Consider the following 24355-nt stretch of genomic DNA (forward strand, 5'->3'; position numbering starts at 1 on the left):
ATTCTAATCAAGATGATAATCAACACTTCAAATAATAACAAGAGTAGATCAGTCATGCCAGTGAGGTATAGCTTAGTGTAGAGGTTCGAAACCCTCAGAAATTCAACGAATATTTGTGTAAACCCACCTATGTCCAATCACTTATACTAAAAAAGAAAAAGAAAAAGAAAAAGAGTGGATCAGCCATCAGTCATTACTAGGTGGTCGTGGTTGTAGAACCAAACAAAAGTGAAATTAATGTTCAATGTTGAGTTATATACTACCTTATCAATATTCCAGAAATGGTATAAGGACAAGAATGGTGGAGCATGGACGGCAGGGGAGAAGATCTAAAAGATATCTCCTAGAGATCATTTCATGTATATATGATTATATATCGGACGATCTAGTTAGGTTAGATACATACAAATACACAAAGGTTACATATCCATCTGTTTTATGTCATGTACAGGTCATCATACAATTAAAGTCAATTAGATTAAGTATGCATAAATTGAATAAAGAGTTTGCTTTTGATTGAGTAACATTATATTGGAAGTCCGATTGAGTTTGTTGTACCATATATATATATGTAGATATTGTGCCTGATCTTTGATTCAAGTTGAGCATTTGAAATAGATGAGAAAGAAAGAAAAAGAAATTACAAGGAAATGTATATGTTGTGAGAGAGAAGAGACTAGACTAAGAAACCATAACAAATACAGCTAAGGACATGGTGGTGGGATGACAGGATATACGAAATCGACATGCAGCTCCCCCTAAACCCTATTAGTTTATAATTAACAAATAAAGAGGAATATGCTATTCTGAAGCGAAATAAAGTTCCTAATTTTATCTTACCATATCATTAATATTCTGGCAATCAATTAAAGGTGCTTTCTTTACAATAATTTAACCAAACAGAAACTTTTTTGTTGTTGCATTTTTCTATATATAATAGTGCGCTCAACCGATGACCTGTTAGTAAGTTAATACGTTGCTAATCACTCATTCGTGGTCACTCCACTTAAACCTGAAAGTTAAGAAAAGTAACTTTTTATCGGCATTTTATTTTTGAGTGGGGGCAGTAAAGTAATTTTCAGCTGTATATATATATAGAACTCTAGAACCAAAACAAAGTAGTATTATATTTGTGTCTTTGCAAGATACAAATATTAATATTACCATTTTAGCAAGGCTTGCTTGCGCAAATGAGAGCCAAGGCAGAGAGAGAGAGAGCCCCCAATGTCTCCGAGAACAACATTATATTAAACAATGACAAATCAAAAGCAGACAATAAACTACATGAGTTCAAAGTAAACTAAACAAACCTAAGGGAAATGAAAAAGATGGATGGGGGGAGGGAACAAAGACAAAAGCTAGGTCTGATTGGCCAATGGGTCAGTGGTCATAGTCAACTTTGTTGAACAGTATATACTGGTCCAAAAATGGGTTGCTGCCTGCCCTCGCTTTTGGTCTCTCATGCTGTGTTGAAAGTAACAGCCACCATCCTTATCTTAATTCTAGTTAAACAAACCATGACATAATTAAAGCATATGATATAATTTATAGGGCTGCTTCACAGAAATCACTTGCTTCATTGCTTGCTGCTCACTTTATTTTCTGTATATAAAGCTGAGTGTATATCATTTCTTTGAGCAAACACGCCAAGGAGCTTGAGCTTGTACCCTTTGTGCATCCACTTTTTACTTTCTTTTCCTCCAAACACACAAACACATATGCAATATACTTTTGATTTTTGAGAATGAGCAAAATGGGATCTCCTGAGAAGAATGAGATATTGGCAGTGAAGGAGAAAGGATCAGATGAACGCAGCAGCCATGGAAGTAAAGGAAGAAATTCTGTGGTGAAGATTTTCAGATATGCTGATTGGGTGGATGTGGTGCTGATGGTTTTGGGGACAGTTGGAGCAGTAGGAGATGGGATGTCGACAAATTGCTTGCTGGTGTTCGTTAGCCGTCTTATGAATAACTTGGGATATGGTCAGAGCCAACAGAACAATAATCATGGGATCCATTGGATGCACGAGGTTGAAAAGGTCAGTTGGATTATTATTATTGTCTCTCTCAGTCTCAGTGCTGCTGCTGTTGGTTTTTCTTTGTCTTCAACAACTAACTCATTTTCTCATTATGTCTCACACTTTCCATCTGTTAATTGTGTGTTTTGTTTGGTTAACAGTGCAGCTTAGACTTTGTCTACTTGGGATTAGCAGTAATGCTGGTGGCTTTTTTGGGTAATTTCAAACTTCTCTCCTTTTTCTCTCTTTTTTCCTCATTTGCTTTGCTTTCCAAGGACAAGGGGCCGGATCGATGCGAGGCGCAATTATATGAAATTAAACCCAGTCCATTATCTTCCTAATGGCAGCGATCTGATAACAAAAGTTGGTAACTTCATGGTATAATATATAATGAAAAAAGAAGGGAAAAAAAGAAGAAAAGGAGAACTTTCTTTCTGTGGAACCCTAAAATGCCCTAGTCATGGGGCCTAGCTTGTTACAAGAATTAAAAGCATCTGAAAAACCCTCTAAAAGCTGATGAGAGCCAAACTAATTAAAGTAATTAATGACTAATAATGGCTGCAGAAGGTTATTGTTGGAGCAAAACCAGCGAGAGGCAGGTGCTGAAGATTCGTTACAAGTATTTGAAAGCAGTTTTGAGACAAGAAGTTGGGTTTTTCGATTCCCAAGAAGCCACTACTTCGGAGGTCATCAATACCATATCAAAAGATACTTCTCTCATACAAGAAGTTCTAAGTGAAAAGGTAAATTACTCGCGATCACCATCAAATTACTAACTGATGAAACCAAAATTTGTCATTCAGAATTTACGACTGTAGAATGACAAACTAAGAGCGTGAATAACATTTCCCGATTCTTACATTTCATGGTTTGATTTGTTTTTCATTTTTGGTGATCAGGTGCCAACATTTGTTATGCACTCATCAGTGTTCGTCTCGGGGCTGGCCTTCTCCACATACTTGTCATGGAGACTGGCCTTGGTAGCATTTCCAACACTACTTCTCCTAATAATACCAGGAATGATCTATGGGAAATACCTCATGTACTTGTCGAAAAAATCATACAAAGAGTATGGGAAAGCAAACAGCATAGTAGAGCAAGCTCTAAGCTCCATAAAAACTGTTTATGCATTCACTGCCGAGAGGAGAATTGTGGAAAGATATTCAGCAATATTGGAGAGAACAAGTAGGCTGGGGATGAAGCAAGGCATAGCAAAAGGTCTGGCAGTGGGAAGCACAGGGCTGTCTTTTGCGATATGGGGATTTCTGGCATGGTATGGAAGCCATTTGGTGATGTATAAAGGTGAAAGCGGTGGGAGGATTTATGCGGCTGGGATCTCTTTCGTATTGAGTGGACTGTATGTGTTTCATCCATCTTATTATGCTTTTTCTTCTTCATTAATTTGTGTTTATCTCAATTAAGCACATGCATGTTAATAATTTCTGATTATATTGATGGTGATGACTGATAATATTGGACTTTAAGAGAAGTTCAAATGATTTGATTGACAAGTACTTATCTTTAATTTTTAGTAGATTCAGTTTAATGTGTGAAAATTTCAATTTTTTTAGGTCAAAATGTGTGAAAATTTCGATAACTCCATTAATCGTGTTGATCAGGAATATATAGCTTCACAAATGAAGTATGTGAAATTCTAGAGTCAATCTCCTAATCCGAAGTTACAATTATGTTTTTTTATGGTTTTATTTTTCTATTTTTTAAACTTCCCTAATTTGTATAAATGATGTAGTAGTACAATGATGATTACCTTTCAACATACAGGTGGATTTTCTCAACTGTCACAAGTTAATTTACTCTTGGATTTTAATTTAGCATAGCTATCTATGTTGTTGATGTTAGAAGTGATTGAATCGATGATCTTAATTATTTTTAATTTGTTGGCAATTAAAAGATGCAGTGATGAGATTTTACTAGCAAAAGATTTCATGTTTAGAAAAAATTTGTCATGAACAATTTTTATGCATCATATGCCGTGCTCCATGCATAAACTATCCAATATTTACATGAACATATATACTTTTGGCCTCATATTGTGAATGTAAATTATACAACAGATCCCTGGGAATGGCACTTCCGGATTTGAGGTACTTCACAGAAGCTGCGGTTGCTGCTACACGAATATTCGACCGGATAGACCGTAGGCCCTTGATCGACGGTGAAGACACCCAAGGACTTGTCTTAGACAACATTAGAGGCGAACTAGAATTCATTGGTGTCAAGTTCACATACCCTTCTCGTCCAGATTCCATGGTCCTCAGAGATTTCAATCTGAAGGTTGAAGCAGGGAAGACCATTGCTCTTGTTGGTGCGAGTGGAAGTGGCAAGTCCACAGCAATTGCATTGGTGCAACGTTTTTATGATGCGGATGATGGGGTTGTTCGGATCGACGGTGTCGATATAAGGACACTTCAGCTGAAATGGATTAGATCGAAAATGGGACTTGTTAGTCAAGAACATGCCTTGTTTGGGACTTCAATTAAGGAGAACATTATGTTTGGTAAGCTTGATGCCAATATGGATGAAGTCACAGCTGCAGCTATGGCTGCCAATGCTCATAATTTCATAAGGCAACTTCCACAAGGGTATGAGACCAAGGTGAATATTTATGCACTTTTGAAAGGGTTTTTAATTTTGAGCATTTGATCCTGATCATCAGATTTACAGTGTCATTTTAATTGACATATCCATACATATATGTGACAGATTGGAGAGAGAGGAGCACTTTTGTCTGGTGGACAAAAGCAGCGGATAGCTATTGCCAGAGCAATTATCAAGAACCCTGTAATTCTACTACTTGATGAAGCAACAAGCGCTCTTGACTCTGAATCTGAGACTCTGGTCCAAAATGCTCTTGATCAAGCCTCCATGGGGAGAACCACCTTGGTAAATAGAAAATGTTGATTGATATATACCTTAATTAGTGCATTAATTAACTTCATCATCTCACAGCTTTTTAACATGAACAGGTTGTTGCCCACAAGCTTTCAACTGTTCGAAATGCAGACCTAATTGCGGTGGTCAGTGGCGGTTGCATAATCGAAATAGGCTCACACAACCAACTCATCAACTGCCAAAACGGTCACTATGCAAAACTAGCAAAGCTACAGAGACAATTCAGCTGTGACAATGTTGACCAAGAACGAATTTCAGTGTCTTCGGTCACAAGAAGCAGTGCTGGCAGGCTAAGCACAGCAAGATCAAGCCCTGCATCAACGTTTGCAAAATCACCGCTTCCCCTCGAGACCTCACAGCATTTGTCACACCCTCCAACTTCCTTCTACCGCCTTCTGTCTTTGAATTCCCCTGAATGGAAGCAAGGCCTAATTGGAAGCCTCTCTGCCATAGCATTCGGGTCAGTCCAACCTGTCTATGCCTTAACCATAGGTGGCATGATATCAGCCTTCTTTGTGCAAAGCCACGAGGAAATGCGTGCTCGAATTCGTACATATTCCTTGATTTTCTCTGCACTTTCTGTAATCTCCATCACCTTGAATCTCTTGCAACACTACAACTTTGCTTACATGGGTGAGCAGCTCACAAAAAGAATCCGGTTACAAATGCTTCAGAAGATCTTGACCTTTGAAACAGCTTGGTTTGATGAGGAGCAGAATTCAAGTGGGGCATTGTGTTCAAGATTGAGCAATGAGGCTTCCATGGTTAAGTCCCTTGTGGCAGACAGGGTGTCCTTATTAGTCCAAACCACTTCAGCTGTCACAATTGCCATGATCATGGGGCTAGTTGTGGCTTGGAAGCTAGCACTCGTTATGATTGCGGTCCAACCACTCGCAATCCTATGCTTCTACACAAAGAAAGTTTTGCTGTCTAGCCTATCAGCCAACTTTATCAAAGCACAAAACCATAGCACTCAAATTGCAGTTGAAGCAGTGTACAATCATAGAATTGTGACTTCATTTGGAAGTGTGGGAAAAGTACTTGAATTATTCGATGAGGCTCAGGAGGCGCCGAGGAAAGAGGCAAGGAAGAAGTCATGGCTAGCTGGGCTTGGGATGGGGTCAGCCCAGTGCCTAACATTTATGTCATGGGCACTGGACTTCTGGTATGGTGGTACACTAGTAGAAAAGGGGCAAATATCAGCTGGGGATGTGTTCAAAACATTTTTCATATTGGTGAGCACTGGTAAGGTTATAGCTGAAGCTGGGAGTATGACTTCTGATTTAGCCAAGGGTTCAACAGCAGTTGCATCTGTGTTTGAGATTCTCGACCGCCACTCACTAATTCCAGGCTCTCGTAATGTAAGTAACAAATTAATATCCTAATCATATCTGTTTCTTTTTCTTTTTCTTTTTGAAAGCAGAAGTTTACTTGGGATAATTCTATCTTTTTTAGGTGGGGGATGAAGATGGTTCTAGTGGGAATGGGATAAAGTTAGAGAAAGTGACTGGGAGCATAGAACTGAAGAAGGTTGATTTTGCATACCCAAGTAGGCCAGAGACATTGGTGTTGCGCCAATTTAGCTTGGAGGTGAAGCCAGGCACAAGCATTGGACTTGTTGGGAAAAGTGGGTGTGGCAAGTCAACCGTGGTTGGATTGATACAAAGATTTTATGATGCAGAGAGTGGGTCAGTGAAGGTGGATGGTGTGGACATAAGGGAACTAGATGTTCAATGGTATAGGAGGCACACAGCCCTTGTTAGCCAAGAGCCCGTGATATATTCCGGTACCATTCGCGACAACATCATGTTTGGGAAGCTTGATGCCCCAGAGGATGAAGTTCTAAAGGCCGCCAGAGCAGCCAATGCCCACGAATTTATCTCGTAAGTCTATTATCAAATCGAAAAATCGTATAGCCATTTGATTATCATAATTATGTTTTTTTTAAACATTGTGTTCTTCTATTTAGGTCATTGAAGGACGGTTATAATACAGAGTGTGGTGAAAGAGGGGTGCAGTTATCAGGAGGGCAAAAGCAAAGAATAGCAATTGCAAGAGCAATACTTAGAAACCCAACAATACTATTGCTAGATGAGGCAACAAGTGCACTTGATGTGCAATCTGAGCACCTTGTGCAAGAAGCTTTGGACCGCATTATGGTGGGAAGGACAACAGTTGTGATAGCACATAGGCTTAACACCATCAAAAACCTTGAAATGATAGCATTTGTTGCAGATGGGAAGGTGGTGGAGAAAGGCACATATGCTCAGCTCAAGCACAAGCGTGGTGCTTTCTTTAACCTTGCCACCTGTCAAACTTAGGTGCATGTAAATAAATCTCTACTGTAAAAGTAAAATGGTGTATGTTGCTGTAAACTGTAAAATTAGCTAGCAGCAGCATATTTTGGGTTGGTTAGTTTTGTGGCTTTGTGCCTGAGGATTTAGAGTTCTTTCAATGAGGGGTTTTTGACTCTTAGACAGGAACTTATTGCAAAGGCCTGAATGTAATATTGGGTTGGTCCCAAATTAATGCTGGTGTTGAAAGTCAAGAACAAATAATAATAAAAACTATATATGCTAATTGTATTATCCTGCAGATTTCTTTTATTTTCTTATACTGTCTGTTACAAAAGCATACAAAGATTTCTGGACAAAACAGTCACAGACGACCTTTGTTTTTATTCCAACATTAAACTAAACACTTTAGATAGAACACTTCATGGTTGAATTTGGTTCACCCTTTCCTTCACTTGGGGCGCTGAGCAGTCTCTGAAGGTCCAACTTGTCGCACCAGATGAAAGTAAGGCTCTACTTTCCCTCTCAGAGTCTCATGCGCTAGCTTAATCAGCTGAAGCTGAGCCTTGGTCCTGCTCACATGCATTAATGGATCACGGACAAGTTTATAATCACTAATTAGCTTACAATACCAGGTCTAATTAAGCGGCTATTAAAAGAAGAAAACCAAAAAATCATCATCACCCTTCGAGGTCCCCTGCCTTGATACTTTCCCTCATCTGGTTCGTCTCGATCCAAACCTTGTTAGCACCAACGCTGTGAATTGATCATGAGAATAATGTAGAAACTAACAAAATGAGCAATGATGATAATTGCTATAAGCACCCAAATAATGTATCTTTATAACAAAACAAAAAAACTTGAGCCAATCTAACAAGCACCTACCTGGCGCTGCTACCTTTGAGCTGATGGAGGGACTTGTCCAGCTTGTTGACATCATAGGGGGGTTTCTCCCTTTGGAAACAGAAACGAAACAGAAACGAAACAGATCGGATTGATAGATGTTTTAATGTTAAAGTGCATGCATTGTGTATCATTAAAGGAATTAATGTCAAACTAAGTTGTATTAGTACTCACAGTGCTTGCTCCACAGTAGCTATCAGTTTCGTAGAGTCCCTAAAGTACAAGGTCATAACCTCCTCTGCGAAGTTGGGATTGTCAACATCTTCCAATTGCTCCATCTGCATAAACTGCGTGTCCAGAATTTCCTGCAACATATATATTCATCTTCATCATGTACAACACAATATATCTCTGCAACTGCAACTTGTACTTTATTTCAGCTCTTATCTCATGAAGAATGCATTTTCAATTTGTCACACTCAAATCATGAGAGTCTGTAAAACTTCTGAAAACCCATGAAGGAAAACAAGACCAATGTGCAGGATTATTGAAAACAAAATGAAAACTAGGACCAACATGCCATGCTAATTCTAATTAAAGAAGAAAAATAAAAAATAAAACCTCATCAAAGAAAGATTGCCTCATGCTTGCAACTTGTTGGCGCAAGGGATTGCTCCCCATTGTTGCTCAGATATTCAAAGATTGGATTGAGAGTACCACAATGGTAAGCCAAGAAGATGAAATATATATATTGAGGAAAAGAAATCAGGATGCAACACGTTTTATAGGCATGCATTTACTCATTCTGAAAAAGTGCAGATTACAGAATCTAAATAGGAGAAATGGCTGATTGTGTTGGCATGTAAGACTGGTGGAACAATATTTGCCATAGTCGTATGTAAGATAGGATGTGCAGTGTAGCCAATTATGACAAGGCTGAAACTAGTGCCTTGTTTCAAAACTTGTTTCTTGAGCTTGCTTTGCTTAGAGCACTCGTCGGCTAGTGCGTGGATGGCTGTCAACTGTTGATGTGTGTGACTAATCACTCATGCGCGTCAACTCACGCGCGTTGAGGTGATGGTTCTTAGCATCATATTACTATATATCCTCCTTAGATTGTAAAATAAATGCATAGAGATTTTGTTTGTTTATTTGCAATAGATATGGATTCTGGAGTAAATTCAGTAAACACAGCCATTGTTGAGGATCTAGATTGCATACTCAAGTAAACCATTTGAAACTATTTTTTACATTACTTAAGCAAGATTATACAACTTGTTTCTATGGGCGTTCACAATTCAATCCAATCCAATCCGCCCAAAACGGAGCAACAAAAACACTAATTTGGTTCATTTTGATAACTTTTGATTAGATTGTGCTACAAACATTTTCCAATGCGGTCCTATATGCATTTGATAGAGGGAACAAAGATAATCTAAAACCTTTGACAAAATTATGTTCATGTACATCACATGATCAAAACACTTTTGACCTAATTCTTTAAAGGTTGTGTTTCAATTTAAGTCGATGATAGCTTTATTAGTATTTTCTTATTTTGGTGCTCTCTGCGGAACTCATGGTATTTCGGTTTCAAGACATGTAAACAAGAATAGAAAGAAGCATTCATTTTACAATGCAATATTAAATTATGTCCATCAGAATGAACTTGACAACAGGACAAATATCCATGACTTCGATTTCACATACCAACACATCCCCCCCTTCATTGTTGCAAATAATCATAAATAAGCCTATATTTTCTATTTAACGCATTGAACGGAAAATAAATAATAAAATGCATGCACATGATGAAGCTTTTGTGTTTCAAAATGCTGAGTTCGCGAATTTTCCCCCCAGAATTCCACTTTTTTTAGTCCGAAAGAAGACGGGTGTGTCGAAAGAAAAAGGGTGAGAGCAAATAGCTAAAAAGGAAATCTTTCTCGCCGTCATGCTTTCTTTTCTTTTCTTCTCTTCATCCTCAAGCAAATATATTATCGAACAACTTGCAGTTTTCTTCATGATCTTTTACTCTTTTCTCGACCAAACCAATTAAAATTGAGGATTGATCTAATGTTTTGTTGTAACAAACTGGTTTTTTTTTCTTCTTCCAGTTGTTACAGTTTGAAGAGATTGATCGAATCAGCTCTGTACATGTCAGATAAAGGTAGCTGAAGGATGAAGATGGGGGATGCTACCCGAGAATCACTACATCTTTCCTGTCCTCTCACCTCTGAACTTGAGAGGCTGAGATAGAATTGGATTTATAGGAACAGAGAGAACCCAATCCATTTCATTGCCTTTGCTGGCGTTTTCTTTTTGCTTTGAGATCAACAACAATGATGGATATGTTATCGGAACTGTTTCTTCCATATGCTATTTCAGTGAGATGATCAGCAACTGCTTGTGCCGGAGGAATGTCATCAGTCAAACTGGAGATTGACCTTCGCCGCCTTCTTAGAAGATGCCGAGCCACCTCTCCCACTTCTTCATTAGTCATGACATCCCAAAGTCCATCACTTGCCAAAATCAAACACTCGTCCTCATCGGTCCTTGTCATGAATGAAATCTCAGGGACTGGAATTATCCACGGCCTTAGATACCGATCACCTGAAACGTAACCACAACCATTCAAAGTACCATAAAATTATGCTTGCATTAAGCATAATGAAATACGGCAACTTATCAAAATGAGATTATGGTACTAGTTTAAATGTCTAATTGAGTCTTCCATCTCTGGACATGGCACATTCACATAGTTGCTTCGGTCTGGGAAGATAAAACTTTTGACAACTGCAAAACAGAAGACTGCAAATTAAGCAAAGAAATAGAGATGAAAACCTATAGCTCTGGACATGGCAAGAACTCCAAACACCCTAGCACCATTCCAGTTTATGACTTTCCCTCCCCCTCCTTCAATCCTCAGGAGTTCATCTTCCCTATCAGGCTGTAAAAGCAACAACAAGAAACAGCGGATCCTTAGTCTTGTTAAGAAAAATAGTGTCAACAATATAAATAAAGAGCCTAACTCATGAATATTCAATAGCTAGCTGTCAATAACTGGTCAAGTACTTCCTCTAATCTTTTCAACCTGCTCTCCATGTTTCACAGACAAAAAAAAAAAAAAAAAAATTTGAATGATCTTGATTCTCCCCAGTAAGAAGGATTCTTTTTTCTTACTTAATAGACCGTGCAACTTTAGCTCTAAAAATTGAATGCACAATGAACAAATACCAGAAGCAATGAAGCAGAAGAATTCAAATCTACATAAAGTTTAAAGAATAGAAGAGTTAATGATGTGACCTTCTGATCAACAGTTAAGGGGATTGTTTCAGTCCCTCGGCAAAGAACTGCCCTCGAGTCACCACAATTAGATGTGATAATCTGGCAACCAGATAGAATGGCAACAACTGCAGTTGAACCAACCATCTCTGACGCAATAGCCTCCTCAAGGAGCTCATTGTCAGCCTTCTCAAAACCAATTGAGAATGCTGTTTCCCACTTTCTCTGCCATTCGTAGCCATCAACCGTCTCCCGATCCCACTCTTGTGCTATCACTTCATGCATCCGCTCAGCACAAAAGTTAGCCACCTATGTATGGTGTCAAATATGATAGATTAGCTCTTGTCTCACTAACAACGTACGGGTAGCAGTAGTTCCAATATCCACAAAGTAAAACACTTAACTTGCAGTAAGTTAGGACATACAAGTCTAAATCAACTAAACGAACAGAGTCAGATATGCAGATGTCTGATGTTTGGTTATATGTTAATCCTATTGTCTTCCTGGAAAATATGATGATTAGTTGATAATACAATATTTGTTAAACCATCTGATATGCCATGTCAAAATTGTTATTGATTAAATAAAACATATCTGAATATGCAGTTCCAATTGGTAGTTTGATAATAAACCAATAAACAAAACATTAAGCATCACCATGTACAACACAAGGAAACAACTCAGCCATTGCCTAAACAAGTGCAAGAAGTCTTTCCTCCAATCAAATAAAGTCTTAATTAACAAATTATTTCCAGTAGAAAATCTGTTACAGAAATAAATGTCAAAACACAGAGGATTTGTCCGTCCATATTCGGTGAGACATCTTGAGAAAGCACCCAAACAATGAGATTCTAAAAAGAAAATAATAGAAGGGGACCCAATAAACCACCGTCTGCTTATAATAAAGCTCACACTAAACACACAAACAAGAATGGTCCCGCCTAGATTTTTTTTTTCCAAGAAAAATGGAACCTCTATGATCTTGCTGATTCGTCTTCTTCAGGCAATAACACACTCAGCGCCCCCACCATCTACCAAAATTATTATTCAATTAATTTTTCCATAAATACAAAAACCAACCAATAATCTACTTAGATACAGTTCACCGATTACTCAATAAGAAAAACTAAAATACTACTCTCTGCCAAAATGCTTGGTGAACAATAACAACACAGCCCCAGATTTAATTTGTTAAATTCATGGAGGGCCCAGTAGGTCATGCTGTTGATACATGATGTGCCTGTGACGACAGGACAGAGCATGCGGGTGACGGTAGCATTATCCCCCCAATCCCCATGCACCCGATGCCAAACAAGAATAGGCGCGCCCAGCTCACTGAGACCGAAAATTTGCACGGATTCTAAAGCCACGTGTCTATGCTGAAAACGAAACTCCCCATAAACTCCAGTAATGTGGACCACTCCGTGCCGGACACGTGTCGGCTTTCCTCAGAAACAATGATGGCTCCAAATAAATATTCATACTGCTACAGTCTAGTGTTTACGCAAATATTATTTTATTTTCTTCTTCTTCAATTTAGATTATAAATTATAAAAAATTTTGGTCTGAGATTAAAATTATAAATAAACAAATAAATTTATCAGAATTTTGAAACGGACGCGTCACGCGCGTCCAACCAAATTGTTCCACTCAATTTTTCTCAAGAAAAATAAAAAAGAAACTCAAAAATAGAGCAATGGAGGGTGCACCTGATTGCCGCCATGGCCGTCGTAGACGCCGAAGAAATGAACAGGGGAGATCTCGGAAGAGGTTTTGGAACCTGGGGCCGTACAACCGCCCACGTAATCGCACGTGCAAGACATGAAGCCAGGAATCAAAGCGACGGCGTCCTCCATCTCTCTCCGTCTCCCAATCACCGAAGTGAAGCCCCAAGTCACTCCCTTGTTGTTCCTCCCGACGCACTTGGGCCTCGCCACCGCCACTCTCAGCTCGTCTCCAGTCAGGAGCGTCCGGTCCACCAGAACCGGCACTAGCAACGCGGGAATCTCGCCGGAGCTGCTCGTCGTCGTTCTCGAGACCTCTCCGGAGCTCGTGGTGCTTCTAGAGTCTTCTGTGGTGAGTATCGAGGACGGGCTCGAGCTGGTGGACGCCAGTTCAAGGTCGGGGAGTGAGTTGACTCGCTCGAGTTGCTCTTCCTCTGTGGATTCCATGCTGCGGAGAGAGAGAGAGAGAGAGAGAGAGAGAGAGGAGAGAAAGGGAAGAATGGGATAAAATAAGAGGAAGGGACAGCTAAGAAGGCGACACGTGTGAGGAGATATAAGTTCGATGACACACGCATCCGTAGTGAATGAAGAGAAAGAAAAAAGAGGCATTGATTGCAGTCGTACTCATTTGCTTTTCGCTGCACCGCTACGTGTCTTGTTTACAGATGGCCCTGCCACGCTGGAGAGCTGTGGTTCTCTGCGGCAGCATGTTGCGGCTTAGTCTCTGCACCCGCTATCAGCGCCTCATCTGTAGTCTCCTGTGCTTCAGATCGTCTGGTCAATCCGTGGACCGTGAGAAGTCAGCAACAGGTTTAATGACGGGGCACATGTGACATTCGGCGCTTCCGCGTTTTCCGTATTGTGAGCGCGATGTAGTGGATTTTTTCTGCAATATCCATGAGGAATCTAATGTACTCATGAGGTGGACCCCAGCTAATGGGTACACCATCTCTATAATAGCTAATAGGTGGCACGTTGGCAAGAAGTGGGGCCAGCCCATTAGGTATAATTTGACATTTTTTACGGAAAAAGTGCTAGCGAGTAAATAATGGATTAGAGCGGTGGGAAATTTTGTAACAGTAAAAACAAGAAAAAAAACCTGCTAAAGTGCCACGTGGGAGTTGCGTTCTATTTGAGGAATTATAGATGATGGCATCACTCGGTTGGCGTCATTATCCTCTATACCGTAGAGAAAAGAGAATGGAGCCCGTTAAGAATCCCCACAGCGAACGAGGGGAGGTGGTGGATGGGACCCGTTGTATCGGATCATGTCAATTCGAGGGGACCTGATATGATCAGATCGAACGGCACTCAGGCCGAGTGACTAGTTGTATATCAACACGTGGCCCTCGATGGCCCAGTCCGGTCTGCGTTCTTTTACATGCAATCATCCATGAGTGGTTAATGGCTTGTTCTCCTCCACCTTCTTCAATTTCAATATCGCTTGTATAGAATTGAAAAAAAAAATGCAAATGGTTATATGAATTTCCATTCCATGGTATCGCTTGTATAGAATGTAAAAAACTTTGCAAATAGTTATATGAATCTAATTGGGATCTCAACTGGAGAGGAAATACTTTTCTACTCCCGTTTGCATTGCCTTTAAGAAAAGATGTGAAAAAGGAAATACTTTTTCTATTGAAGGATTAGGTTCTCTAAGAATTTTTTTTGCGTTCAAACATCTAAATTTTCTACAAAATCAATGAACACGGGTACTTCAAGAAAATACTAAAATTTCAATAATTTAATTGAGTGGTCAAATGATATCGAATTCAAGTGATTTTTGGCGAAGATAATATTCGAATGAATATCTACTAAATAGATGGTTTAGATTAATGAAATACAATATATAGTGGGTCCTACAAAAATGTCACTCAAATAAGCTTATTTAAAAAGATTCCTTAATGGAAGCTTTGTGTGTGTGTGTATATATATATATATAATTTAGGTTGGAAATGGGAAGGTGATTTTATTAATCAAGGAAACTTACTGATTAAGATTGTTAATTGGTAAAGAAAAGTTTATTTGGTAAAGCTTTTGCTATTTTACTTACGATTACGCAGTGCCACGTTTTAGGGCCTTTGCGTGTTCAAGTTTTTAATCACATGTACCACCATTTTTATATGAGATTTGTACCGACAATTAATCGACACAGCAAGAATGACCACTAAGTTGAGAGGGAGAGGACGAAAAAAAAAAAAAGGAAAAAGAAAAAGGGAGTGGTTGTCTTTGGTATATAGTTTAGAAAGAATAATCAACTATATAACAATGCTGTGACACCAAACTTCAGTTTTATATGTGCCGAACTTTTTCTAAATTGATGGAATACATGATGAAGCCACCTTTCTCATTATTATGTTATAATAACCGATTAGTCACATTTCTTAATTTTATATTTAATAGGTAATAACCATTTAGTTTTGTAGCCTAATCTCCACTTTATGGAGAAAATGGAAGGGATTTAGTGAATATATTCAGCGCGAAATATATTTAGGGAGTAACGAGGAAAGCCAATGCTCCAGTTGCCGACTCTCTTGTCGGGAGGACGTAGTACACCTCAAGATTTCCGAGTACTTGTAATCATCTACAAATCATATCTGAACGAGCAAGTTCATATGTTTTTACACTTTTAAAACTTGGAATCTAGAATGTTTGAAAGATTGTATCTCCGTCCTCTCTCAACACTGAATCATTGATCAAGCCTCGTCCTAGGCTTCGGCCCAAATTACGACTTTAAGCGAAATGTAAACATGTTGTGGGCCTCAATACAAATTTAAGAGGTTGAGGAACCCACCCACAAAATTTTTGGGAAAGGAAACTTATAAACAGAAACATGGTAAGCCCAAGCAGGCCCGAAATCAACATGCTTTTTTTGAGGCTTTGGTCCTTCCCATCCATGACAGTTTTTTTTTTTTTTTTTTTTTGTTGTTGTTTGAGCCAAGGATCCCTTGATAGCATTTGACTCGTGCTTAATTATAAAATTCCCCGCCGGCGTCGCTGCGCTGGCTTCCACAGTCTCCTCCACTTGGAGAGCACCATCCCTCTTTCTTTAGCTATGTTCTTATATTATTTCTTTTAATTTTTATTAGGATTAAGGATTGCTTTTAAGCCATTACGATCGAAGAAGTACACTTTGTGTTTAAAAAAGCTGTTAAAACTCTGGCTCACCCCCCCACCATAGCATGTCGCCCAAATGATTTATACTTTATAGCACGTGGTGCAATGCTAAATATATAGCAAGGGAAAAAGGGTTGCTTTAACTAAATGGTTTTTCTTTCTTTTGCGTTCACATTATCTTGAATCGAATTTGGATGAAATGAGTTTAACACATTATCTTGGTCAACTCGACCAACTTAGAACGTCAATAAATTGTAGAGCATTAATATGTAGCAATATATTGACTTGACCATAATAATAATAAGAATGCGTGAAGTAAGTCATGATGTTAATTAAACATATAGTCCGATGGAGGGCCGGGGCGGCCCTTGCCTTGTACAGAGTCGAAATGAAAAGATAACCTATGTTGCGAAGAAAGCGACTGTTTTCCCATTGCGTAGGTTTGACTAGTTCCATATTGTTGTCTTCCAGCCATACATCCATGTCCATATATATATATATATATATATCCAATATAGGGCTTCAACTTTTGTACAGAATCAGACAGCTAGCTCAAGAACAATATTGATATATATATATATTTCTGAAGGTAGCTCTCTCCTCCACAGTCCTCTCCATCACACACACACACAAAACAGAACCCATCTCTCTCTCTCTCTCTCTCTCTCTCTCTAGCTGTCATGGGTACTATCTCCAACCCAGCAACGAGCTATTCATTAATGGATATGTGGTTTGATTTGGACGAAGCATTGACACTGCCTGAAGAACATATAGGAGGTGCCTGTGGCGGTGGGAATATAAATAGTAATGCAACTGGGACAGTTAACACTTTGGTAGCCAACATGCCAACGGTGGCTGCAGTTGAACTTGAAGCTGCAATTTGCTCAGTTTGTGCTCAAGGTTTTTATCATGATCAATGTTCAGATGATGATGAAGAAGAAGAAGAAGAAGAAAAAATGAATGGTATTGCCATTGGTGTTGGTAAGCAAGTTCCTTGTGGGCATGTTTACCATGAAACATGCATAGCAAAGTGGCTTTTCAATTCTAACTCTTGCCCTCTCTGCCGTTCCCCAATCCTCTCTAATTAAATTATTTCATCATTTCATCGTTCTCTATCATTTTTGCTTCTTGTAACAGTAATCTATATATATATATTTTATAATCAAGATTGCAGATGTTCTGTTCTCTACCCTTGCCAGATGTTCTGTTCTTTATATCATTTATTATGTTCCATTTTCTATATATCCAAACAGAAAGAACAAACCGCATAGGATGAGGATGAAGATATAGTTTGCAGACCTGATAAAATCGATTGAACTTGGCAATAATACTAGTGTGTTTGGGCTGGGAATTACTAGGTCAACTTTGTCCCTCATCCCAAAAAAAAAGTCAACGTTGTCTTTGAGCGCACGCAAATTTCTCTCAGCATATTTATTTATCATTTCCTATTTTTTAGGAGCCATGCTGCATGTACTATGCCATACATTTTGTCATGCTTTCTTCCTTTTTTTGGGTGGAGGAAGTGGGTCTCTTCAGGGATGGCAATAGAACGATTTGGGGTTAGGTATGGTAATACCATTTCGGTTTTCGCTTTTTATCTCTTATAAGTATTTTCGGAGAATCTCTGTCCCCATCATCGTCAGCAGGCTTTCCCCTAAATCTCCGAAATTTTTCTGCTTGAAAAAAAAATTCTTATCCTACATTATAACACTAATTTCACCTTAAATTATCAAGCACATTTAATTAACCTATAAAATTCAACTAAACTATTCACAACCATCTCAATTAAATTTGACAAAACTAAATAAAAATTAAATTATATATTTAAGCTCAATTTACTATATATTATATTATAATAATACATAGTTATATTATATTATGTATATTACTTATCGGGCCTAATTCTCCATTTTTGGCCAGTATACAATTGGAAACTTTTAAGATTTGGGAATTGAATTTCCGTACCTGCCCATATTTTCTCCCGAAATCTCCTCTCTAGGACCGAGGACCCAACAAGTATTTTTGTCATCCCTCTATCATGACTTTCATATTTTACAAATATTTCACCTCAATTTTAGGCTGTTTATATTTTGTCATGCTTTCTTTCTTTTTCTTTTTTTAATTTCTTTTTGTGTGTGTGTGTGGAAGAAGCGGGTCTCATGCCTTTCATATTTTTCATAGATATTTCACCTCCATTTTAGGCTGTCTCTGATGACCCTCTACATTTAATATTACATAGACAAAAAACTATTGAAAGCCAAATTTGTTCAATCAGCATCCTACAAGACAAAGTCATCAGGTCCCCAACATGCATTATTTTTAGTGAGATTGGCTGTGGCCCTGGCTCTCTCCCATCCAATATTAACAAATAATGTACACTTGCAAAATTATGGTGACAACAACAGCATAATAATAATAATAATATCATAAGTCAAATTGCATAGCTTATTGGCTAGTTGACCTAGTAGGATTTAGCAGCAAGCACCCTCAATTAATTTCTCTGTGAGTCATGCAATCAAGTATATATGTGTAGCAACTTGCACCCTTTAATTAATTTTATTCAGGCTTATTTGTCTATCTATAAATATATATAAATAAACATCGTCTTGGTTGTTCTGTTCACCAGATATATAGCTTGCTATAAACCCAAAGCCAACCTCTCCTCCTGCAATATATTTTCCATGGCCGCTGAACCTAAGACCGTATCATCAAATTATCCCATGAGCTTACAGTTTGACCTGGATGAAGCTTTAACTTGGGAAGACAATTCCAATTCCACCCTCTTGAATAGTAATATCAACATTAATATTGCAGCACCAAATCCAAACTCAAACTCGTTCATGATCCTAGAAAATATGCCAACTCCTGCTGCTGCTGCTGCAGTTGATGATGTTTGTGCGGTTTGCATGGAAGGCTTGCAATCAGGTTCTGATGATGATGATGAGGAGGATGATCAGAATCAGAATCACAAGGGTAAACTAGTGCCATGTGGCCACGTGTACCATGCCACATGTCTTGCTTCCTGGCTCTTCGTCTGCAACTCTTGCCCTCTCTGCCGCTCCACCATCCACCTCAAATGATCAATTTTGCACTGGTTTCTTGTTTGTATGTAATTTCTAAGTCTGGTTTGTAATGTTGAAATGAAAAAGGCTTTTGGTTTAGTTTGTTAAGTCTAGAAAACTCTATGATTTTATGTGTTTTTTTCCTCTCATAAACTTAGTTGAGTTTGTCGAGTGTTCTTAGTCTCTCTAGGAGCCGATTAGCTAACGGCTAATTTGTCGTTGATGTCATTGGACTAGATTAGGAGAAATTATGGCAGTTGAAAGGGGTTACAGAAAAGTTATTTTCGAGAATGATTTTATCCATATCGTTTCAACTTTTCGACTGGCTCAGGTCACTGGGAAGTTTTACCCATATTTTTCATATTATTATTGGATTTACACCCTTTACAATCTATATCCTTTGTACTCTTTATTCTTATTAATCTAATAAAATTCGATCACAATTAAAAAAATATATATATAATGAACCATGTAATTGTACTTCCTAATCTTTACTTCATATTGATTGTATGTAGTAATATATAACCTTTGATAATCAGGAGCTTGTTCAAGGTATAGATTATCATTATATACATATATAGAAAGGTATAGAAGGTCAACTTCAATAAATTAGTATTCCCACCACCATTATTATATAAATTGACGGATAAAATCAAAGGATTAGTTTTTTTTTTTCTTCTGGGTTTCGTAGATTTATCATGGTTTTGATAATCTCTATTGTCTTTATGTCATTATAGAAAGTAAACTTGTTTGACGTAGTTAAAAAGATAAAGACAAATATGATTTGATCTGAGCACCACCCATCACCATTATCCCCCATCGCCATCACCGTCATCATCCTTTAGTCAACGTCTAAGAACTTCATCTTATCAATAAACGAATTTTGTAAAGTTGGCTATAGCGTATTTGCTCTACACTTTGCACCTAAGTTCGAATCTCTCTTTTCGTAATTTAGATTCGTTTAAAGTAGTTGATTACTTATATAAAAAAAATATATATTTAGAAATTAGAGGTGTGCACCATCCGATATCCTTAAAATAAAAAAGCGATGATAACAGGTGGGGAGAAAGCCCAGGCCTCACATGTCTTTGGCCCAAAATGAATACCACAGGGTCACTACTAAGTTACTAACTTACAAAAGGGAAAAATGGGCCGCTGACCCAATTGCTTGCTGCTGAATCTTTTTTTTTTTGGGTTCGAAAATTGCTTGCTGCTGGATCACTTGTGTGAAAACATAACAAAAATAGAATTTTATTTTATTTATTTATTGAGGATGATAATTTATCTGAAAATGAAGGTTTTGCATCCAGTCAAATAAGGAGGAGGACCATCCCGCCACGTACGAATTACTCCACTTTTAGCTGCAGACAAAGCAACCGAATAGAAAATACGAGAAAACACAGCGCAGTCAAAGCCTCCATACTTAATTCTTGGCGGTTCAGTTTCTCCGGAAATGGAAAACCAAATCGCAAACGGTGCTGTTAAAGCTGTAAGAGCCTCCGCTCTCAATTGTATCGATCTCTCAAGCTCCGATATACACCAATCTGTCTCCTTACTGAAACAGGTTCGTTCCTTTCCGACTTTTCTATATTTTTTTCATTAAAAATATATGGCAAGTGAAGAAAACTACTGATGACTTATATAAATGAATCAAATTCTGGGTTTAGGCCAGTTTGGATTGCGGTTTTTTCTACGTGGTAAATCATGGGGTAAGCGAGAAGTTCATGGACGAGGTGTTTGCACAGAGCAGGAGGCTTTTCAGCTTACCATTGAGTGAAAAAATGAAGCTTTTGAGGAACAAGAATTACAGGGGATATACCCCTTCTCTTGATGAGCATCTGGACCATGAAAACCAAGTACACGGTTTGTTTATATCACTCAGAAACGCACTTTCTGGTTGTTTCTGCTTCATTGGAATTCTAGGTCTTGTTCTTGTTTTGTAAAGATTGGTTCTTGTTCATTGAGTAGGAGATTACAAGGAGGGGTATTATATAGGAGTTGAGCTGCCTGAAGATGACCCAGAACCGGAAAATAAGCCATTTTATGGGCCTAATGTTTGGCCTGCTCCAGGTAACCAACTACGACAAGTAGGATTGAATGGCGGATTTCTGGCACCAGTTTGCTGATTGACTTAATTTTGTGCTCTTTTTGTGTCATGGGTCATTGAGGATGTACAAGTGGAATTGCGTTACTGATCTTCCTATACTTTTTGTTGTCCTTCTAGATTTGTTGCCGGGGTGGAGAGACTCCATGGAGGAATATCATAGACAATGCTTGTAAGTTGCACTCTTGTAATTGGCAACTACATACATATGTTTAATAAGATGAGAGTACCCGTGCATAGGTGTCCACAAGCATGTGATCAATGTTCCTTCCCCATTAGACAATGCTTGTAAGGATATTCTCAGCAGAATTTCGTAGTGTCCAATTGCTATGAGAATATCCTTTATGTTAATGAGAAGGTTGTTTAGGACACTAAGGTCAGCCCAACTGCCATCTCAAGGCTTTTCAAAACTTTTTACGATCCTTTTCCATCTTTCCTTTAGATTAGTTCTTTCTAGAATGAATGATTGACATACGCTGAATTGAATTGTTTTCATATACATCATTTCAGAGAGGTGGCTAAAGCAGTTGCTAGGCTTGTAGCCCTTGCTCTTGATCTAGACATCCATTTCTTTGATAAACCAGAAATGATTGGCGAGGCTATTGCGACATTGCGGTTACTACACTATGATGGTCAAATTTCAATCAAATTTTTTCAAACCTTAATACGAATCCTACAATTAGTTTAACTAATGATATGGTGTTCATTTTTTATATAGGTCAAATTTCTGATCCATCAAATGGAATTTTTGGAGCTGGTGCTCATTCTGACTTTGGTTTTATAACCCTTTTAGCAACAGATGATGTCGTAGGTCTCCAAGTAAGAAGGCTGCTGTGAATTACAGCTATATTACCATTATTAAGAAGGCAAGTATAATTGTTGCATTACTAATTTGTTTTTCCATCCATATTTCTTTGCAGATATGCAAGGATAAGGATGCTAAACCTCAAATATGGGAATATGTACCACCAATTAAAGGGTGAGACTTCTACCCACTCATGGAGATTGATAGCATTTGAGTGGCTAAGTCTGGCTGAATCATATGTGCTATAGTTATATCCTTGTTTGCAGCATATGTGGTCCGTTAAGTACTGTTTTAACACTTTGCATAATTTAGCTTCTTTGCTGGTAACTTGTTTTGAAGCTTTCACGATATAGAAGAGGAAAATAACATATGCCACTGTATTAACAAATATAATGCAAAAACATCTTTTTAATTCATAGTAGTGACAATTTTTTAATTTTCTGTTTATTCTTTCAGAGCATTTATAGTGAATCTTGGCGACATGCTGGAACGCTGGAGCAACGGCATTTTCAAGTACTGCACATCTCTCTTAGTCGTAACCCTAGTCCAATCTCCAAACTACATATATGCTCATAGAAGATGAGTGCTGGCAATTTCTGGAGCTGCACAATTCATTTTGCTCTTTAAGTATGTGCAATCTCCTTTTGGAATTTTTGTATTCAACTATTGTGTGACAGATGCTCCTGCTTTGGTTTTGTACTCAGGTCCACGCTGCATAGAGTTGTAGGGAATGGTCAAGACAGATACTCCGTATGACCCCTTCTCTTTTCCTTTTCTGTTTCATGGTATACTAGGCGTTTTGATTATGCATTAGATTCTGTTTTGTCTCTCATCTGATTCAAATGGTGTACCTTCGATTTCACTTATTATATATGTGCCTTACTTGTACATGGGCTCAAATCCTTGATTTTTTTTTTTTGGGGGTGGGGGGTTTTACATGGCATCCATTATGTTCACTTCATATATAGCTCATTCTTTTATCTTACCAGTTACAGCGCATTCCTTTCTTTTTAATGGACTTCTCATTTTCTTCTTTTCTTGGGCAGATGGCATACTTTATAGAACCTAGTCACGATTGTCTTGTTGAGTGCTTGCCTACCTGCAAATCTGAAAAAAACCCTCCCAAGTAAGTTCTGACCGCAAATATTATGCTAGGACAATTATATAGTTATTTTAGCAACTGAAAACATTTAAAAATAAAACATGGCAATCTTTCATCTCTGTTTAAAAACGGTTGATAATTTTAAGATAATTGTTATATGGTAATCTCTGAATTATGTTGATCTATATTCGAGGCTCATTGGCCTTACGGATTAGTAAGGGACCTCAGTTGAATGAATGAATACTGATGGGTTCATTACATCATCTGACTTTATAGGAAATGCATCACCTATAAAGCATGTGGCCAGTAGAGTAGTAAGCACTTGAAATGATGTTCTTTCGGTTCATGCTTTTCTGCATTTGCCTACTATGCCAGGTTTCCTCCAATCTTGTGTCGGACTTACCTGAGGCAGCGATATTACGATACTCACGCTGATCTGAATGTCTATGATGAACATACAAAATAAGTTTGCCACCGCTCCTGCAATTGAAGATGAATCCCCTTCTAAGATAGCATAAGATTCATATGGTTCTACCATTGTTGTATTTGATAATGTGTTCCATCAGTGTTCAAGTTGTATTCTCATGTAAATCCATAGAATGTGTCCAATGAAAAACATATCCCTGCCTCTAAATTAATGTACTGCATCTGCATAGTTGACTTCATGGTCAAAGAAAAGGCTGTAGGAAGTCAATCAAGGATCAATAAATTTTATTTATTTATTTATATAAACTACATTTACCAGAACAATAATTGAACAAATCCACTCCCTGAAAGGATTACTTGGTCTTTAGCCATGTTAGTGGCATAACAATGGTGGGGGAGGAGTGTGCTTTCTTTTTCCCTCTCCATTTCAATAATTGTCGAAAAAGATGACAAAAGTTAGCAAAACGACCCATCCGTCACATTCTGTTTTTATGTTTGTGCTACCTGTATTATCACATTTGCTTTGAGGCCTGGGGTAAGATCCAACGGTCAAAATCAATTCATCAAAAGAACGGTGGCTGGCTACCATCATCATGCATTTGAGACACATGACCGTAGACTAAGTGACGACTTTCAAACGCATGAACAAGATCACCAAATGCGAGGAGT

At 38.2% G+C, this 24355-nt stretch overlaps 5 protein-coding genes across 6 annotated transcripts; 3 read left to right on the plus strand and 2 right to left on the minus strand.

Moving 5' to 3' along the window:
* The first annotated feature begins 1744 nt into the window (after positions 1-1744).
* LOC117635892 (putative ABC transporter B family member 8) lies at positions 1745-7449 on the plus strand. Its single transcript, XM_034370267.1, has 9 exons — positions 1745-2038; positions 2179-2233; positions 2582-2760; positions 2917-3374; positions 4093-4633; positions 4742-4921; positions 5005-6291; positions 6386-6813; positions 6900-7449. The coding sequence occupies exons 1-9, from the start codon at positions 1745-1747 to the stop codon at positions 7249-7251; spliced, it is 3774 nt and encodes a 1257-aa protein (XP_034226158.1). The 3' UTR covers positions 7252-7449.
* A 121-nt stretch (positions 7450-7570) lies between these two features.
* On the minus strand, positions 7571-8748 carry LOC117635722 (histidine-containing phosphotransfer protein 4-like). The gene is made up of 5 exons (XM_034370079.1): positions 8689-8748; positions 8302-8432; positions 8110-8178; positions 7909-7980; positions 7571-7796 (listed from the first exon to the last, which is right to left on the minus strand). The coding sequence occupies exons 1-5, from the start codon at positions 8746-8748 to the stop codon at positions 7676-7678; spliced, it is 453 nt and encodes a 150-aa protein (XP_034225970.1). The 3' UTR covers positions 7571-7675.
* Positions 8749-9713: 965 nt separating this feature from the next.
* Positions 9714-13564, minus strand: LOC117633842 (protein phosphatase 2C 56-like). Its single transcript, XM_034367653.1, has 4 exons — positions 13056-13564; positions 11368-11655; positions 10906-11011; positions 9714-10674 (listed from the first exon to the last, which is right to left on the minus strand). The coding sequence occupies exons 1-4, from the start codon at positions 13515-13517 to the stop codon at positions 10358-10360; spliced, it is 1173 nt and encodes a 390-aa protein (XP_034223544.1). The 5' UTR covers positions 13518-13564; the 3' UTR covers positions 9714-10357.
* Positions 13565-16837: 3273 nt separating this feature from the next.
* On the plus strand, positions 16838-18838 carry LOC117636114. The gene is made up of 2 exons (XM_034370579.1): positions 16838-17168; positions 18814-18838. The coding sequence occupies exons 1-2, from the start codon at positions 16868-16870 to the stop codon at positions 18819-18821; spliced, it is 309 nt and encodes a 102-aa protein (XP_034226470.1). The 5' UTR covers positions 16838-16867; the 3' UTR covers positions 18822-18838.
* Positions 18839-20597: 1759 nt separating this feature from the next.
* On the plus strand, positions 20598-23992 carry LOC117634931 (2-oxoglutarate-Fe(II) type oxidoreductase hxnY-like). Of its 2 annotated transcripts, none has more exons than XM_034369213.1 (11): positions 20598-20813; positions 20917-21112; positions 21218-21319; positions 21474-21525; positions 21864-21985; positions 22072-22172; positions 22274-22332; positions 22615-22671; positions 22863-22908; positions 23205-23284; positions 23537-23992. In XM_034369213.1, exons 1-11 carry the CDS (start codon positions 20703-20705, stop codon positions 23568-23570), a joined length of 960 nt encoding a protein of 319 aa, XP_034225104.1. In that variant the 5' UTR covers positions 20598-20702; the 3' UTR covers positions 23571-23992. The 2 variants fall into 2 exon arrangements, with proteins under 2 accessions (XP_034225104.1, XP_034225103.1); XM_034369212.1 differs by having other exon boundaries at positions 20599-20813; positions 23636-23992.
* Positions 23993-24355: the final 363 nt, after the last annotated feature.

This window comes from Prunus dulcis, chromosome 7 (genome assembly GCF_902201215.1).
Source record: "Prunus dulcis chromosome 7, ALMONDv2, whole genome shotgun sequence".
In the NCBI taxonomy this organism is placed as follows: Eukaryota; Viridiplantae; Streptophyta; class Magnoliopsida; order Rosales; family Rosaceae; genus Prunus; species Prunus dulcis.

Bases quoted from the DNA above. Each gene is read 5' to 3' on its own strand.
- LOC117633842 (XM_034367653.1), bottom strand. From the start codon at position 13,517: ATGGAATCCACAGAGGAAGAGCAACTCGAGCGAGTCAACTCACTCCCC. The intron at 11,656-13,055 runs GTGCACCCTCCA...CACCATACATAG, and splicing joins ACGGCCATGGCGGCAATCAG to GTGGCTAACTTTTGTGCTGA. The intron at 10,675-10,905 runs GTTTTCATCTCT...GTTACGTTTCAG, and splicing joins TGCCATGTCCAGAGCTATAG to GTGATCGGTATCTAAGGCCG.
- LOC117636114 (XM_034370579.1), top strand. From the start codon at position 16,868: ATGGGTACTATCTCCAACCCAGCAACGAGCTATTCATTAATGGATATG.
- LOC117634931 (XM_034369212.1), top strand. From the start codon at position 20,703: ATGGAAAACCAAATCGCAAACGGTGCTGTTAAAGCTGTAAGAGCCTCC. The intron at 21,986-22,071 runs GTCAAATTTCAA...TTTTTTATATAG, and splicing joins GCGGTTACTACACTATGATG to GTCAAATTTCTGATCCATCA. The intron at 23,285-23,635 runs GTAAGTTCTGAC...CTACTATGCCAG, and splicing joins TCTGAAAAAAACCCTCCCAA to GTTTCCTCCAATCTTGTGTC.
- LOC117635892 (XM_034370267.1), top strand. From the start codon at position 1,745: ATGAGCAAAATGGGATCTCCTGAGAAGAATGAGATATTGGCAGTGAAG. The intron at 3,375-4,092 runs GTATGTGTTTCA...ATTATACAACAG, and splicing joins TCTTTCGTATTGAGTGGACT to ATCCCTGGGAATGGCACTTC. The intron at 4,922-5,004 runs GTAAATAGAAAA...TAACATGAACAG, and splicing joins CCATGGGGAGAACCACCTTG to GTTGTTGCCCACAAGCTTTC.
- LOC117635722 (XM_034370079.1), bottom strand. From the start codon at position 8,748: ATGGGGAGCAATCCCTTGCGCCAACAAGTTGCAAGCATGAGGCAATCT. The intron at 8,433-8,688 runs GTTTTATTTTTT...TATATGTTGCAG, and splicing joins GGCAATCTTTCTTTGATGAG to GAAATTCTGGACACGCAGTT. The intron at 7,797-7,908 runs GTGATGATGATT...GCATGTGAGCAG, and splicing joins AAGGCAGGGGACCTCGAAGG to GACCAAGGCTCAGCTTCAGC.